The sequence below is a fragment of the Mirounga leonina genome, unplaced genomic scaffold (assembly GCF_011800145.1).
Source record: "Mirounga leonina isolate KUSES-001 unplaced genomic scaffold, KU_Mleo_1.0 Mir_171, whole genome shotgun sequence".
NCBI lineage: Eukaryota > Metazoa > Chordata > Mammalia > Carnivora > Phocidae > Mirounga > Mirounga leonina.
Genome location: NW_023270436.1, coordinates 211,766 through 230,342, shown reverse-complemented (window position 1 = coordinate 230,342; position 18,577 = coordinate 211,766). Strand labels below are relative to the sequence as shown.

Here is an 18,577-nt window from a genome sequence, read left to right as displayed (position 1 = left end):
TTCGAAATCTAAACTTCGAAAACTACTGGATAAGATAAAGGGAAATAAAATAGGAAAACATGGCGAAGTTAAGGAATTGGAGAAGGCAATTTGGAATCATAGTCTTCACTGTATATCTGGAATCATGTAAGAAGTGGTGAACTCTCTTCCACCAGGCTGTAGTCCTTCTGTCCTCCAAAACATTCTGTATCTGTTTTGACACTTTAATTTATTTATTTATTTTATTTTTAATTTTTTTAATTTTTATTTATTTATTTTTTAAATATTTTATTTATTTGACACAGAGAGAGACAGCAAGAGAGGGGATACAAGCAGGGGGAGTGGGAGAGAGAGAAGCAGGCTTCCTGCTGAGCAGGGAGCCTGATGTGGGGCTCGATCCCAGAACCCTGGGATCATGACCTGAGCCGAAGGCAGACGCTTAACCGACTGAGCCACCCAGGTGCCCCTAATTTATTTATTTTAGAGAGAGAGAGAGGGAGAGAGAGGCTCAAGCAGATTCCCCGCTGACTGTGGAGCCTGATGCAGGGCTCTGAGGTCATGACCTGAGCCAAAACCAAGAGTCGGCTGCTTAACGACTGAGCCACCCAGGCACCCCAACATTTATCCTTTTTAAATATTGATTTATATCACTGCTGCTAACCGAAAACCGCCAAGGGCTTCTCTGCAACCATACACACTTCATAATGACAGAATAACAACAAATGTAATAATAGATAACATTTACTGAGTACTTTTATTTAAACCAGTGCCACAAAGCTATTTAATAGTAGGTCAAAAATTCAAACCTAGGTGGTCTAAGTTGTGACTTGTAAAAGAAAAATATAACACAGGCCTATTTATAAAATCCATGTGAAATTTCAAGCTCCACTTTTCAGAATGAAATATAAAGAGAAATTTTTTCTGGCTAAAAAATGATTTAGGTCGCTCTATGTACCTGGTTGAACTCTGGAAATCATTATTGGTATAAATACTACTTTTCATCATGTTGTATTAGTATATACAATTGGTATAAAGTATAGGCAGTGATGCTACCCAGGGTATGTCTTTTTTTTTTTTTAAGGATTTTATTTATTTATTTGAGAGAGAGAGCACGTGTGCGAGAGAGAGGAAGTAGGGTGAAGAGCAGAGGGAGAAGCAGACACCCTGCCGAGCAGGGAGCCCGACACGGGACTCAATCCCTGGACTCTGGGATCATGACCTAAGCTGAAGGCAGATGCGCAACTGACTGAGCCACCCAGGTGCTCCTGGGTATGTCTTACCATGGTTTTGCCTAGTTCTGCTTAAAAGCTGGCTTTATAATAACACTCTGATTTTCCTGCAAAATCTGTAACCCCTTTCAGCAGTCCTGCCTAGATGGTTTTACTGCCTTTGGTGTAGCGGGTGCTCTGGCATACACTCTCCTTCAGGATGGAGGCCCTCATTTCTCCAGACGCCATAAATGGGGCCATAAATGAGTCCCTCTCAAGAAATTGCCCTCAGCTGGAGGGAGTTGCTTCACCAAAATTAGCCTCCTTGGGTTCAGCCCATACCCTAAAACTGGTCAATATAATGGGACAAAGTCCCCACTCCTTTACCTCAATTTTGTTCATCTCTGATGGCCAATTTCAGAGATTTTGTGAGATTAGCTGAGGCCCCTGTTGTAAAAGCATCACTATTCAACTTTTTCTTCTGTCCAGTCCTGCTTCCCTCATTCCCTAACAGTGGTCGATCCTGAGAGCAGTCCCTAATACACCAGCTGCTTATAAGGTCTGTTTCCTGCAAAACTCAACCTCCTGCATGTGTACATTTATTGTTCCAGCTAGCTTATAAATCTGTTAGAAAAATAAATTTGTCTCATCCTTTGCCATGTCCCTTAGTATTAAAGTCCTAGACTTATATAGTAGATATTCTACAAGAACACAGAAATAGGAAAGACGATCAGGGAAGCTAAGACAGAAAAGAAACTATTATGAAAAAGAATTAAAAATTAAATAATTTTTAAAGGCATTTTCCATATAAATTAACCAACAAATCCTATATCTAATGAGAGCCTGTTTCCAAATATGGGAACAAAAATAAATACAAGCACTTTTTAAAAAATTTCTTTGAAGTTTCATGCTTGATTTTTTAAAAAAGATTTTATTTATTTACTTGTCAGAGAGGGAGAGAGAGAGCACAAGCTGGGGGAGCAGTAGACAGAGGGAGAGGGAGAAGCAGGCTCACCACTGAGCAGGGAGCCGGACATGGGGCTTGATCCCAGGACCCGGGATCACGTCCTGACCTGAAGGCAGACGCTCAGCCAACTAAGCGCCTCAGGTGCCCCAATACGAGCACTTTTAAGTAAAAAAAAAAAAAAAAAAAAAAGGCGAGCAGGAAACAAAGAATGATGTATGACATAAAGGCCGTAGGGATAATTAACATGGTTCAAATTACAAATCATACCACAGTTCATAAATATGAGATCAAAATTCGTTAGAATAGACAAAAATTAATTTTGTAGTGTTTGAGACATCACCTGAGCACTGAAAATGTTACAGTGCTTCCTCGTGCTGTGACTTTCCCGATTAACAGGATTAATCCATTACCAGGGGAGTCAGTAATTCTAGAACTAGACCTGAAAAATTTCATTTTTGCCTTCTCTACATCCATTCCCTTTCTTTGGATAATTTATCTCTATTTTTTAAGGAAACAACCCTTCTCCTGCGTTTAGTCTGTGTGGTTTCAGTGAAACTTAGGACAATGAACTACTGGTTTTATACAGTGGATCAAGGCCTGGACAATCAGTCATTGTGACTCTGGTTCAGGGATGGGAGTCTGAACTTAAGAGAGTCAATCTTTACATATTTGCCAGAACCATTAAAAAGTATGTGTATTTTCCTGCGCTACTTAATGAGGAAAGCTTGACTGAAAATGAAGCCAACTGGGAAGAAGAGAAAGGGAGACAGTAGTCTATAGGTGATTGAAACCCTGGATCCAGCCATTCCTGAAGCTTGACCTCTTCTGTTACAAAAGGCATTTCCTCTGTTAGTTTAAGCTACTTTGAGCAATATTTCTGGCATTTGCGTTCAGGAGTTTTAATACAAACTTAATGAATTAATTACATATGGTGTTTCCAGCATCAATTCCCATGCCAATACTGAAAAAAAATCTTAAGCTAGATCACTGAAAACAAGAAACAAGGCAATCACATGTATGTATTTATCAATTGTTGCAACTCTACTTTCTTTAATGCATATGGATCTCCCAAAACTGTCCCAAATCTTTTATGAACAGATTGGTATCTCTTTTTTTTTTTTTAAGTAAACTCTACATCCAGCTCAAACTCATGACCCTAAGATCAAGAGTCGAATGCCCTACCAACTGAGGCTGCCAGGCACCCTTTAGAATGCTATCTTTGTGTTGAGTTCTATCATTAACTTACATACTGAAATGTCCTCACTGGTCTCCACTTGTCTGAATACTGTCATCAGTCATTCTTATAGGTGTCTATTTCTCTCATGGACTTTTCCAGAATGTCCTTCCATTCTTTTATTATTTTTTTAAAGATTTTATTTATTTATTTGACAGAGAGATACACAGTGAGGGAACACAAGCAGGGGGAGTGGGAAAGGGAGAAGCAGGCTTCCCGCCGAGCAGGGAGCCTGATGTGGGGCTCAATCCCAGGACCCCGGGATCCTGACCTGAGCCGAAGGCAGACGCTTAATGACTGAGCCACCCAGGCGCCCCATCCTTCCATTCTTTTATACCCAATTCCAACCCTAGACCCTAAAATAGGTATTACCTATCCATAAAAATAGTTCCGGATCATTTTAGGCCAGGAGAAGCTTTTCACCATAATACATTCATTCATAATTATGAATAAGGAGACTTGGGTTAGCAGGAGACTAAAGTCCCTAATATGGAAAGTTCTGGGAAGACTATAGGATTAGGGACGATGCATTTAAATTTATTTAAATGACATAAGATGGTAGTCCGGATGGGAGGATAGCCTAAGAAAGGTCTAAAGAGATAAATTTGCTTCAATCAGAGTAGTAGACATAGAATATATTTTTGCAATTTGCTAAAAATATTATCTGCTTGGGAGTTTATGAGACTATGAGTGATTAGCTTTGGATTCAGCTAGAAAGGGAAGACTAAATTAGAGGTAAGTGGAATAAAGGAAAGAGCTCAGGATTTAGATTTCTATCTATCTAGACTTTTTTTTGATGTGTTGCATTTTCATTTTAATTCAAAGTATTTTCTAATTTTCTTTGTGATTTTTTTGAGTTAGGGGTTACTTAACTTAATCTGGGGACTTCCTACATTTTTCCTGGGGTTGATTTCTTTCCTTTTTTTTTTCTTTCTAACTTAATTCCACTGTTGTCAGAAAACATACTTTGTATGATTTCAATCCTTATAAATCTATTGAGACTAATTTCGTGGTCCAATATAGGACCTATCCTGGAGAATGTGCCGTGCACACATAAAAATTATACATACTTAACAGTCTTTAGATAGCATTGCTAAATAAAAATTAAGCCAAGTAAATTTTAAAGATATAATTGACTTCATTATTCAATTCATGAAACTGGCAGCATCCCATCTAGCAGGTAGAGGGGAACTCCAAAGGGCTACAGAAAGGGAAAGGTTTTAAAAAGCAGGGCAAAGAAGTCATAAATAGAAAAAAGTATTATCTTCGGTGAGGTCACCCTCATTTGGGGACAAAGGAATTTTAGTAGGTAGATTACCTCCTCTTCCTTTGGGGGATGAAAAGGGTCCTGTGACAGATGACCTTCTTGGTGCTTACCCTTTAAGATTACATTTTTGGGAGGTTGAGACTGCTAATGTTAGGTTACATACTACTTCTGGGTTTACAGACTTGGGGCTTCACCTAAGTGCGCCCATTTTGGGCCTGTGGTTTTCTCTTTAACAGTGTTCTCTAGATGTCAGTTACTTTGTGTCTTTTCAGTTCTGGCTAATTTTGTCTGTTTGCTTTTATCTTTAATATATCCTTTGCTTTCTTTTGGCTTACTTTGTTGGTTTTTCACTAGGTTTTTGAGACTTTAATTTGCTCCTTTTTTAGTGTTTATTGTTATAACCACTCCAGATTGTGAGATTTTCTGTTATTGCTGCTTTATTTCTCCCATAAATGCTTATAGAGTGTTGTCTACACTTTTGTCTTTATTTCCCTATTTCATTAATATATTTGTTGAATAGAAAGCTTTTTGAAAAAAAAAAAAGATTTTCAGGCAGAAAAGCCTTTTAAAATTATGGTATTTAGAGTTTTATTGCATTGTAATGAGAGAATTGCTTATTTTGGACTGGCAGTTTGTTCTGTCTTCTTTCTTTCCATCCACTGCAGTGTCTCCTGTATGCAGGGCTGTGTGGGTTAGGGCACAGGTGTTCCAGACTGTTGTGTAACCCTGTGACCTGCAGCTTTTGGCCTTACAAAGTGTCCTTCTCTTCTATGTCTGTGGATCAGAACCCTGTCTTTTTAAAAAAAATATTTTATTTATTTATTTATTTGACAGAGGGAGACACAGCGAGAGAGGGAACACAAGCAGGGGGAGTGGGAGAGGGAGAAGCCGGCTTCCCCCCCGAGCAGGGAGCCTGATGCGGGGCTTGATCCCAGGATCCTGGGATCATGACCTAAGCTGAAGGCAGACACCTAAGGACTGAGCCAGCCAGGCGCCCCCGGAACCCTGTCTTGTTTGACCTCAGGCCTCGGCATGTTGGCCCTTGCACTGAGGCTGGAGCACGGCGAGGCCCGACAGGGGGGACCAGGGGTCGCCTGCGGCTCCCGGCCCTGCGGTGAGTCCGCCGAGGCTCGGCCCCTCTGCAGATCAGCTTCCTGCGGGAAGCCCTGCCAGCAAGCGGGAACCCTTCGCAGAGGATTCTGGGAGATGTAGTTTTCTTCCGGCGCCGCCGCGTCCGGTGCCTGACGTACTTCCGCTGCGCCGCACCCGCGCCTGTAGTGGGGTAGGCGCCTCCAGGGCTGTTTCTGCCGTGGTGTTTGTGGGCCGAGCGGGCCCGGGGAGTTCTGAGTTCCTGTGGCCCCGGACCCGGCGGAGGCACAGGTCTAGCCCCCTTCGGAGCATCTCGTGCAGACCAGCAGCTCGGCCGGCGGAGCGCCCACGGTAGGTCTGGGGCGTGGTCGGAGCCAGCCCGGACTCGGGGTCTCCCGTTTCAGGGCCGCGTCCCGGTGCAAACTCGTCGCTCCGCCTGCCTGTGCCCAGGCCCGGAGGCCTGTCCCCGTGAGGGACTCAGCCCCGGACACACCCTCTGTGGGGCGGGAGGTCCCTCCTGGGTGCGCGCGGGTGAGGCCGGCAGGGAGACCCTCACGCTTCGCTTCTCTGCCCCGCAGCCTGCACGAAACAGCGCGGGATGGCCGGCGGGTTTCGGACAGCTTCGTGTTGGGTGAGTAGGGACTCTCGTCTTTAAAGGCTGACCGGGCACCGAGGACGGACCCGTTCATCTCTTTACCGTCCCAGCCAGGGCCCGGACTCGCGCGTTCCCTCCCCCCGATCTCCGGAAACGTCTTGTTTTCTGGCATTTGTGTCCAGCGCCCTCTCCCTCGGAAGTTACACTTCATTGCCAGCCGCAGCCCTGAACTCCGAGGGTAACGGGGGTGCTCGTCAGGAAGCAGGAAGGGGCAGTTGTGGCGCGGGGAGGGCCGGGGGAGCGCGGGGCGGTTGAGGGGGTCAGCGGTTGATCGCCGTACTGCCGACTTCTCGCGCGGCGGCCGTGCCTCCCCTCGGGAGCCCTGTTAGAAGAGGCGTCCGGGAGCGAGTGAGGCCGTGGAGAGGCTGGCTGTGTGGTGCCTACGGCGGGAGCTCCCGGGAAATACCCAGATTAAAGATCCCCGTTACGGAAGCTTAGGGTGTGAGGGAAGAGAGCCCTGGAAAGGGGAGATGTGGCAAAGGCAAGGCCGGACTGCGGTGCACGGGGGAGGCGTAAGCTTGAGGGTGGCTGTTCCTGCGCATTTGAGGAAAGCACTTCATGAAAGCCGTGATACGAAGCGCCTCAGAGAATTTTTACGAGACGAACAGTTGCCCTTGGATTTGGGAAGTTGCAAGTCTTTTTTTTTTTAAGATTTTATTTATTTGAGAGCGAGCGAGCGAGAGAGCGCGCAGTAGCAGGGACAGAGGGAGAGAAAGGGAGAAGCCGACTCCCGCTGAGCAGGGAGTCCCACTCTGGGCTCGATCCCAGGACCCTGAGATCATGACCTGAGCCCAAGGCAGACACTTAAGCGACTGAGCCACCCCGGCGCCTTGCGTGTTTGTAAGTCTTAAGCAGTTTTTCCACACCTGAGAGAATGTTGGAATAGTCACTTCCTGAGAGGTAGTGCGGGGTGTTGCCAACTGGATTGCGTAAGGTTGTGGACAGTGGAATGTAAAGAAATGATTAGTGACAGTAGCGACCGTTTTTGGGTGGTATGATGCCTCGGGTGTGACAAGAAGAATATGGGTGCCAGGAACAAGGGAGTTCAGAGTGGCATGAATCATACAATTAACCTTAAAATTAAGGATCTTTTTATTATTTTTTAAAATAATCTCTATGCCCAGTGTGGGGCTCGAACTTAAAACCCTGAGATCGGGAGTGGCGTGCTGTACCAACTGAGCCAGCCAGATGCCCCGGGATATTTTTATTCTTAAACAAAACCATATGGAAAATACAGTGAGAGAAAACATTGGATTTACAATAGCAATAAAGAAAGATAAAATAAGCAAAAAGAATCATACCTTAGGAAGAGTACGTAAGTAAACAAAGAAGACTGAATGAAGACTTTAGAACTATTGAATAGTGTTAGTAGGTACCATTCTTAGCTAGGCACTTCGTGTGTATGAAGTTGTTAAAGTCTCATGACCCTGTGAGGTAGGTATGTCCCCACTTTACAGGTGAGGAAACAGGGAAGCCTGTCCATGGTCCCAAACTAGTATCCAAGGAGACTATTGCAGAGCTAGGATTCAAACAAAGCAGTATCTTAAGAGTTTGTGCTCATAATGCCTCTTACCTTTTTTTTTTTTTTTTTAAGATTTTATTTGACAGAGAGAGGGAACGAGCAGGGGGAGCAGCAGGCAGAGGGAGAGGGAGAAGCAGGCTCCTCACTGAACAGAGAGCCTACCCCTGGGCTTTGTCCTAGGACTCTGGGATCATGACCTGAGCCGAAGGCAAACTCAACTGACTGAGCCACCCAGGCACCCCTGTCCCTCTTACATTTTAATGTGAACAGTATTTCCTTATTCTTGGGTGCACATATTAATTTAACAAACGTTTATTGATGATTACACCAGGTAATTTTTCTAGGGCATGTTGGGATGAACAAGATTGACAGGGTCCATGACCCCATGCAGGGTATGGGAGATACCATACCTGGTATGTCTGGTCAGACATACTGGAGGAGCATCATAAACGAAGATGTGAGTGTTATGCACGTGAAAGAGAGCGGCTGAGTGGCTACTTTAGATTGGCACCCCTTCTTCTTTTTTTTTTTTTTTTTTTAAGATTTATTTATTTATTTGAGAGAGCGAGAATGAGAGAGAGAGAGAGTATGTGAGAGGGGGGAGGGTTAGAGGGAGAAGCAGGCTCCTCGCCGAGCAGGGAGCCCGATGCGGGACTCGATCCCGGGACTCCAGGATCATGACCTGAGCCGAAGGCAGTCACTCAACCAGCTGAGCCACCCAGGCGCCCCGATTGGCACCCCTTCTTGAGGCAACATTCACGTTCGGTCTGAGTGACAACTTGACGACCATGGGATGGCGGGGGTGGTGGGGGAGGAAGCATTCCAGACTTTTATTTCTAGGGTTGTATTCCAAGCAAGTGGCAGCTGCCTCAAGTGGAAAGCAAGGCCATGGCTGGAGTGGAGAGGGATGGCGCATCAGCCGGGGCCAGAATGGTAGGGCCCTGTAAGTGAGGGGGAGGATCATGCTGGAAACCCCCTAGGAGTTTTTGATTTTATTTCATCTTGGAAGAATTTTGGAACTGTAGAGAAATCACAAGAACGGTATAAAAAATTCCTGTACAGTGTTGTATAAAAACCTCTTCACCCAGAATTGTCAACATTTTGCTATATTCACTCTATCATTTTCTCTTTGTGTGTGTATGTGTTTGTGTGTACATGTGCATATACACACTCTAATTTTCCTCCCTTCTTCTTTATTGTTCTAGCCCGCACCACTTCACCTCTGTAGACCAGCTCTTGCCTACGCACCTCATCTTTTTTCCTCAGTCCTCCCTCCCTCCCTCCCTCCCTCCCTCCCTCCTACCTTTTCTTTCTCTTCTTTCTCCTCTTTTCCTTCCCTTCCCTCTTATTTTTGTTGATACAGATATTCCAGTGTAAAAGAGTGCTTCACCCCTCCTGTTCTGCTCCCCAGAAAAGATTGCCATCCACAGTGTGTTATGTAACCTTCCCATTGTTTTTCTCTGCGTTTTACGTGTCTGATCATGTACACTGCTGTCTGTTCCACATTTTAGTATGGAAATGGCTTTATTGCTTTTCCTCTTTAATATAAAACCATTTTTAATTGCATCGTTTTAGAAAATGGGATTGTAAGTAACACAGCCAAAGCTCTTTGGTTATCATTTCCTTCCTCTAATGTCAAGAGGTAGTCAGTAGCAGGTGCCTGTTCTTGGGGTCGTGAGTCAGGCCCCACATTGGTGTGGAGCCTACTTAAAGTAAAAAACCCAAAAGTTTAAAAAAGAGGTAGTCAGTAGCTTGGGGGGTTTCCATCCAGACCCTTCCTACAGGAAACAAGGTTTTATGTTCTCTTCTATAAATTGTGCAGTTTGCCATTTGATTTACATTTATTTTAGAATTCTTCATAGCAATACATATAGATCAGGGTTTCCTTTTATAATAGCTCCATTTTATTATCCTGCAGTATGATTGGGCCACATTTTATTGAGCTGTTTCTCCACTGATGGGGGTTTAAGTCTGTGGACTCACCTCCTCATGCCCACAGCTGGTAGCCACTAGGGCTTCTTACTTCCTGCTCTCAGGCCTCTCAGCTTTTGATCTGCTGAAATTTTGTATTCCTTGAGACACAAAGATACTTAAATTTTTTAAAAGAACTGATTAAAATTACTTACGAATTTTATAGGTGATTGGGTGGAATTTTAGGTGTGCTTAATTCAACATTTGAAAAGTTTGTTTGTTTGTTTGTTTATTTATTTATTTATTTGTCAGAGAGAGAGAGGGAGTGAGCACAAGCAGGGGAATGGCAGGGAGAGGGAGAAGCAGGCTCCCAGCCGATTGAGGAGCCCAACGCGGGACTCGATCCCAGGACCCTGGGATCATGACCTGAGCTGAAGGCAGACCCTTCACCGACTGAGCCACCCAGGCGTCCCGAAAAGTTTTGTTTTTATATGAGTTGCATCATACTGTGTGTAATTATTCTACAATTTGAAAAATGTCTCTATAGGATGAATGTACCATATTTTTTAGCTGTTCTCTTATGGGTGGAAATTTAGGTTGAGCTTGTCACTGTTACAGACTTTGAAACCATGAACAACTCTGCACATGTATGGATATTCCTGTCTCGTTAATTTTTGGTTACATATTTGGTACTTTTCTACATTCTCTTAGAACACAGTTCAGTCTTATAATTACCCTCCTGTCCTAATCCCTTTTCTCTCTTCAGAGATAATCAATTTGGTGTATATTCTAGATCTTTCTACATATGTTTGTCTACAGTCGTTTATATCCTTAAAATGTTTGGTTTGTTTGTCTGGGTTATTACATAAGTGGGTTTCACACTATGTAACATTATTTCTGTCTTTACCCCCATGCAAAAAATATATTTGTAGTTGGATCTGTGATATCTTTATACATACATATCCATTTGTGGCTGCTTTTGCCTTTTTAAAAATTTAATTGAGTTCTAAATTACAGTAAAATGCATAACCCTTAAGTGGAATATTTATATTCTTTTAGGTTCCTGGACCAATTCCAGCAAGAGGGTGGGGGTGCAGTTCCCCTACACACAGCATCACACAGTTCTTGGACACCAGCAGGTTGTCTGAGAATTCAGCTTCAGTCTGTCACTGTCGACCCAGAGATGGGGGACAGTCTCCTGGAAACCAGCTGCCCTTTGGTAGGTTACCTAGGGGCTTTCCAGAAGTTGCCTCATTAACATAACAAAAGATACCTTGATTGTACTTACCAGAGGAAATTCCAAGGGTTTTAGGAGCTCTGAGCCAGGAACCCATGGATGAAGACCAAACACACATCAGAAATATGTTTTGGACATCTGAATGACCAAATATTCTTATAAATCACAATATTAAAGTATACACTGAAGACAAATGAAAATCAAGAATTCCAGCGCCCTGGCAGTTTCTGTTGTTCTATCGCCACTGGCCCCCACCCCCAAGGGGTCACTGCTTTATTTATATTTTTTTACTCCTGTTACAACACCATTAATTTTGCCTTTTCTTTTCTTTTTTTAACTTAATATAGTTGGAATTGTACAGTAAAGTATTTGGCTTCTCTCAGTCAGCATAGTTTGTGAGTGACATCCAAGTTGTATGATCCTCTGTTGTATGACTGTTTTATAATCTGTCTGCTGTATTCATGTGTTATCATAGACATGGTCATCAGCAACACTTGGGCTGCATCCAGTTATTGGCTATTTTGAATAACACCGTTCTAAACATTTTTGTACACGTCTTTTGAGGGACATCAGTTCTCATTTCTGTTAGGCTTATGCCAGGATTTCTCAGTCTCAGCACTATTGACATTTTGGACTGAATTACTCTTCATTGTGAAGGACTATTCTGTACATTGTAGGATGTTGAGCAGCATCCTTGACCTCTACCTGTTTAGATATCAGCAGCTCTACGTGACCAGCGCAGAAGTCTCAGTGCCAGACATCCCCGGGGGCGCAGAATCTCCCTCTCAGTGGACAACCACCTGGCATATATCTAGGAGTGATGGGTGTGTGTGTATTTAAGTTTAGTGAACATGACCAAACATTTTCCAGAAGTGCTGAAACCGCTTTGTGTCCCATCAGCAGTGAGTTCCAGGTGTTCTGCATGGAGGCCAGTCCAAAGTTTGTCAACTTTGCTTGGAGTATTTTCCCATAGGATGGATGTCCTGTACTCAACTATTCTATTGATGCTTAGTTAATGTGATATCCATTCTTTATTTCTAAATGTCTCCTGGTTTTTTAAAAACAAATTTCTAGTATCTTTTTTTTTTTTTTAAGATTTTATTTATTTATTTGAGAGAGAGAATGAGAAAGAGCACATGACAGGGGGGAGGGTCAGAGGGAGAAGCAGACTCCCTGCTGAGCAGGGAGCCCGACGCGGGACTCGATCCCGGGACTCCAGGATCATGGCCTGAGCCGAAGGCAGTCGCTTAACCAATTGAGCCACCCAGGCGCCCTCCAGTATCTTTTTAATCTATTGTATACTTTTCTTCTATAATTTTAAGTATTTGTAATAATATATACTGTGACAGTTATTTCTAACGTCTGCTAACTTCTGGATCATCTGTTGAGTCTGTGTTGTGTGTTTTTCCTTTGATTTATCGGTCTTGTTTTCTTGCCTCTTCACATGTCTCAAAATTTTCTATTTTATGCCTATGTTGGTATAAAGGAACAACCGTAGAGACCGAAGTTCAGTGTTACCTTCTATCAGAGTGTTTCCCCTTTCCTCTGCCATGCAGGTAGGGAGATGACTGATGACATCATCAAACAGACTTGGAGGTGGTTTGGGGCTGGGGTGCCGCTTTAGTTATTGTACATTCACCTGTGGTCTCGGTGGTTGTTGGGGGGGGGTTATTGCATGCTCCCCTCTAGGGTTCTTTGTGTCCTCAGTGCCTTAAGACTGTGGGAGAACCAGTCCGTCATTGCAGCCCAGTTCCTGTGCTCACCAGCACTCAGCAGATGCGCCACAGGGAAAGCCTGCTGTCAGGGGGCATCAGAGGCTCCCCTGCCTGTTCTCAGGCTGGACAGATGCCCCCAGTGAAGGAAACACCCAGCACGTAACTCACCTGGGGAGAGCTCTGATTTTTAAAAGTGTTGAATTTTACATGACTTTGTTTCATCTATTCAGATGATTGGTTGGCTGTTCTCTGCTTATATACTGATGTGACTTATTTCACTGATGGGTTTTTTTGTTGTTGTTAATTTTGGACCGTCCTTTAATTTTTTGGATGCATTTCCTTGTCATAGTTTGCTCTGTGTGTACAGGACTTGTACTTGAGTAGTATTTTTTTTTTTAATTAAAAATTTTTTTTTTTTTTTTTTGCGAGAGAGAGAATGAGAGATAGCATGAGATGGAGGAGGGTCAGAGGGAGAAGCAGACTCCCTGCCGAGCAGGGAGCCCGATGCGGGACTCGATCCCGGGACTCCAGGATCATGACCTGAGCCGAAGGCAGTTGCTTAACCAACTGAGCCACCCAGGCGCCCTTGAGTAGTACTTTTATCTAGACACTTTGATCAGAGCTAATGATAAATGAGTTAAGACTACAGTTTGTGCTGTACTTGCCTGGTTTTGTCCGTGGGGTTGTGCAAGTCTGTGTTGTACAGGCGTCCCGTGGTTTCCGGGCTCAACGTCTGGTCAGACATGATGGGAATTTTATGTTCCTGCGATGTTGACAGAACTTACTTTTAAGTGTAGTGTGGGCGCATGGCCTCTCTGAAACGGAGGGTTACCTTCGGTTGCTACTTCTGTGTGTTTTGTGATCATGGATTAGTCAGTCTTGCTTTTTTTGCTTCCTTCTGGGCCAGCTTGGGTTCTTTTTACTTTCTTAGACAGTTTTTATTTCTTCCAAGTTTTCAAAGTTATTGGAACAAATTCGTTAATATAGTTAGATCTGCTACCATGTTTGCTTTAAAAACATGAATTCAACAAAATTGATTTCGTAGGGAACAGTGTGAGCCTTCTGTCTAACTTCACACAGCCCTCTTTCCACCACCTTATGATCAGCTTTAGCCCCTCTGATGTCCAAACACCAGGTCTTTTCCAGGGTAAAGTGATGTATTGTCATTTTATGTATTTCTTAAACATTAAACATGTAAAACTGCTACTGTTTTTAATAGGTTCCTGGTGTTCTTTTTTATGTGTTGCTGACAAAGGTGTTGTGCCCCAACCCCATTCTCACCATATTCCCTGTGGGTTTGCTGTGTGACTTTGCATAGTGGTGATTTTTTGCAGCATACAGTAGAACTGCCTCTGTACAATAATCTCATGTATTTAAAAATCTTTATCTTAGAGCTATGGATTCTGTCTTGGTCATAATAGTTTTCTATTTTTAATTTCTTCATTTCTTGACCAATAAAAAAATTTTTTAATAGTTTCTCTGTATTTTATTTTTATTCTTACCAAGCTCAAAATACAGTAAAAAGCTTAAAATAAGCCTCACGGTTTACTCCCACTCTCTTCTTCCATCCTGTCTGCATACTCAGCCACTTTGGTCTGTGTTCACTCTCGGGGCGTCTGCCTTAAGCTTGTACACAATCACACTGGTATGCCTTGCTTGGGCTTCTCCTCTGCTATAAAGTCGCAGATCTGACAAGTGGCCTGGGCTGGACCTGAATGTGAGAAGTCACAGCCTCAGGCGTCCCTGTCCGCTCTCCCTTTCCTTGGCCCCAGGGTTTGTCTCAGCGAGCGCTCGTGATATTCCGGTCTCATCTTCTCTGGTCACTTTCAGGCATTGGGCAGTCCAGTCCATGCTCTTAATTCCACCTCCTCTGCTTGCCCCCCTCAGGTTGCAGAGGAGAGATGGGGTGCTCATCTCTTTATTGCCTCCTCCTCTGGGCGCTCCTCATGGGTTGGGAAGACCAGTGCTTAGACCAGAGAAGCTCCTGTTGTCAGGTGGTTGGTGCTCAGCACCGGGCGGTTGCTTGGAGCCTGAGGCAGGGCCTTACCCTGGATTTCCATATTGTGAGCAATTCTCTCACTTACTTCTGCAGACTCACCCAGAATTGCACTCACTGTCTCTTCCCTCCTGGGTCTTCCATTCTGCAGGCAGTGCTGTTGGGTTAGGAGTCTGTCAGGGGTGATCAAGTCTAGGAATCTTTGGACGTCACTTCTCAGCTGCCTTTACAGAGTGTTCCAGAAGCCTCTGTCTTCAGAAATTCCCAGAGGAGAAGAGATATCAGATTCCTGGTTTACTGAAATCCCTGAACACGGGGCCAGTTCCTCCTGATTGTGGGCTCAGTGGACACCCAGACGGTCTCCTCCTTCCCTCCCTTCCCCCAGTGCCCTGCTTCAGGGAATTCTGTCCAGCTGCTTCTACAGCCCCTTGTTCCCCTCATTTCTCATCCTTCAGGCATCCTCACCTTGTTAGGGCAGCGTCTTCAGTTTACTTGGCCAGGATCCTTGCTGTCCTCCTCAACACCCTTCTCTCTGTGCTGGTCATCTCCCGTCAAGATGTCGTCTACTCTGTCTTCACTTGATGCCCAGAATCCAACCACTGCGTATTACTTCCAGCTACCTTCATTGCCCCAGATCCAAGACCCTCCCTTCTCCACAGCAGTCAGATTAATCTTGGGCGGGAGTCAGAACATCCCACTCTTGCTTAAGGCCTTCGGATGGCCTCTCCTCACCTGGAATGAAATCTCAAGTCCTTACCATACCCTCTGAGCCCTGAAGTCCTGGCCCTTTGTTTTCATGCCTCTTGGAAGGCTCTTCTGCACAAATCTTGGTATCATTCTCACATCACTTGGGTTTCTACCCAAATAGTCCCTTACCAGAGAGCTTCCTGACCACTCCATCTGCCTACACCTGCCTCCCTGGGCTCTATCCCCTTACCCTGCTTCTTGGTAGAGCACCATCACCATCTGCTTGTTGGGTAGTTATGTGTTTACTGTCACCTTCCCCTGCAAGGATGGAAACGCACTAAGTCCAGGGAACGTGTTCATGGCTGAGCCCCCAGCACCAAGAACAGTCCTGGCACATTGTCAGTGTCTCAGAAATGTTTGTTGAATGATCCTGTGAGGACCTGTAGCTTGTTACTACTTTTTTTTTTGGTCCCATGAAAGAAACTTATTATAGGCATTCTGGGTAGTTCACAGAGATGTCAGGAACCACACTTACTGTCTCACAACTGCCTGGTGGGGACTGCCGCCCCCTGCCCAGCTAGGGGCAGGCTAGGAATTTACCTATTTGGCCTTTTTTTTTATGGTGCCAAGCTCTCACTCTGTCTAAGACTCAAGATGGGTTGAACAGCTATCAAGATGTCACACCTTCCCATGTGTTTAGAATTGTTCTCTCCATCTCTGGGCAAAATATATCCTGGATAATTTTTTTTTAATCAAAGACTTGTAACACCTGTTTCTTCTCCATGTATAAATGTTTATTTCCCTCTACAAGACTGGAAGCTTTTATTTTTTTAAATTAAATTAAATTTAATTTAATTTTATATCTGAGAGAGAGAGAGAGCAGGGGGAGGCACAGAGGGAGAGAGAGAAGCAGACCCCTCGCCGAACAAGGAGCCCGACATGGGGCTCGATCCCACAACCCCGAGATCACGACCCAAGCCAAAGGCAGATGCTCAACCAACTGAGCCACCCAGGCGTCCCAAGACTAGAAGCTTCTTGAGGGCAGAAGTTGGTTGTGTTCGTCCTGAAATTTTTGGGACCAAAAACAGTATCTGGCTCATGGAAGCTCAAAAGTTTTTGGTTTTTTTCTTTTAAGATTTTTTTTATTTGTTCATTTGAAAGCGAGTGAGTGAGAGAACGAGCGGGGGGAGGGGCAGAGGGAGAGGGAGAAGCAGGCTCCCCACCGAGCAGGGAGCCAGACATGGGTCTCGATCCCAGGACCCTGAGATCATGACCTGAGCCCAAGGCAGACGCTTCACCAACTGAGCCACCCAGGCGCCCCTGTTTTAATTTTTTTAAAAGATTTTATTTATCTTTTGACAGAGAGAGACACAGCGAGAGAGGGAACACAAGCAGGGGGAGTGGGAGAGGGAGAAGCGGGCTCCCTGCTCCCTCAGAGCAGGGAGCCCGATGTGGGGCTCGATCCCAGGACCCTGGGATCATGACCTGAGCCCAAGGCAGACGCTTCACCGACTGAGCCACCCAGGCGCCCCGGGGTTTTTTTTTTGTTTTATTCTGAAAGTCAGTGCTGATCTGGGCACAGGAGGCAGTCTGTGGAGGAACATCTCTCCTTCCCAGGTCCTGTACATCTGTTCCACGTCACCTAACGTAATGGTATCCAATTGAATGGGATGTATATTATTCCAGGGATTATTGTCATTCAAGGATATATCTATGGAGTTCACCTGGGAAGAGTGGCAGTTACTGGACTCTACGCAGAAGTACCTGTACAGGGATGTGATCCTGGAGAACTACAGCCACCTGGTGTCTGTGGGTAAGTGCAGCTTCTCTGTCCATCTCAGACTGTGATTTATAAATCGCCACCCTTTTTCTTTTGTTGATCTACCCTGAGGTCTCCAGAGGACTTCCTGGTTGCGGGCTTGAACTTCAGAGATCAAAGGCTCGTAGTCCCTATTTGGGCCTCATCTCCTCGTGTAGTCTTCCCCCAAGTGCCAGTGAGCAGTTTCATTTTGTAGTTCTGGATCCCTTAGTCCCTAGCAGCTTGGCCACATCCTTTATGATTTTCCATCAACAGGGTATCATGGTACCAAACCTGATTTAATCTTCAAGTTGGAGCAAGGAGAGGAGCCATGGATAATAAATGCCAAAGTTTCCCGTCAGAGCTGTCCAGGTGGGTGAGTGGGAACCAGGAAGATGGGGGTGTGGGCGTGAACCTCAGGCAGTGTTGTGTGGAAGCTCTGCTTTGAAGCCCCTGAACCACTGGGGCAACTCGGGAGGAGCCAAGTTAGCCAAGCTAGCTCCTCAGGAAAGGAAAGGACCATTGCTCTACCCATGTTTGGGCTTCCCTCTCTTGGGTCTGAGGGGCAGGCATGCCTTCTTGTCTGCACTCTGCTCAGATGTTTTTCTGGGTTAGCTTCCTTCCTTCCCATGGTCATGGACTGCGTTAGCTGTCCTCGCTTCCAGAGAGTTTCTCTCCTCTCCCTTCGTGTGACTCACGCCCTCTACTTCCCTTACGTTGACTTTCTCTCTTGCCTTCCACAGATAAATCCCTCAGTCTTCCTCGTCCTTTGCTCAGCATCACCTTCTTCAGAGAATGCATTGTTTCCTTTTCTTTCACTGTGAAATTATAGCTGTTACTTTCTTGGGCACTTTTCTGAAGGATTCTGAAACCTAGCCCAGTCTCACCTGTGTCATGAAGTGATTTTATCACCTTACATTTCCTGGCTCCTCTTTATCCTTCCCTCTCGAGTCCTCCAGAAGGGCGTATTTCCCAAATCTGGCTGTTCTCTCACCAATATTGTAACAGCTGAAAGGCTCTTCTGCCTAAGCTTGCTTTCTCCCATGTCATAACGTCCCACGGATATCCTCATCCTCTTCCCTTCTACACTCTCGTCCCGCGTGTTAAATGCTTGTAAAGAGCCCCGGGCTTCCTCACTTTTCATTCTCAGTAGCAGAAATGGGAAGGAGCTCTTCGTCTTTGGCCTCCCCACGTTTCTTACTGCTGCTGTTGCGCTCGTGGTACCATCTTAGTGCTTAGTACTCAGTACAGCTGCGAATCTTAGTACTGCTTCTGTTTTTGCCGCTATTTTATCTTCATAGCTCCTGTCCCC

The 18,577-nt window shown here is 44.9% G+C and overlaps 1 protein-coding gene across 5 annotated transcripts in view; it reads left to right on the top strand.

Moving 5' to 3' along the window:
- The first annotated feature begins 5,896 nt into the window (after positions 1-5,896).
- Positions 5,897-18,577, top strand: part of ZNF26 (zinc finger protein 26) — a 29,411-nt gene continuing 16,730 nt past the window's right edge. For 2 of the 5 annotated variants that reach the window (XM_035016749.1, XM_035016748.1), the window contains exons 1-4: positions 5,897-6,095; positions 6,323-6,375; positions 17,154-17,280; positions 17,542-17,637. In XM_035016749.1, coding sequence (XP_034872640.1) covers positions 6,343-6,375; positions 17,154-17,280; positions 17,542-17,637 — 256 coding nt within the window. In that variant the 5' untranslated portion in view covers positions 5,897-6,095; positions 6,323-6,342. Of the gene's footprint in view, positions 6,096-6,322; positions 6,376-10,231; positions 11,052-17,153; positions 17,281-17,541; positions 17,638-18,577 lie in introns of those variants that run through there. The other 3 variants (XM_035016752.1, XM_035016750.1, XM_035016753.1) reach the window with 3 other exon arrangements.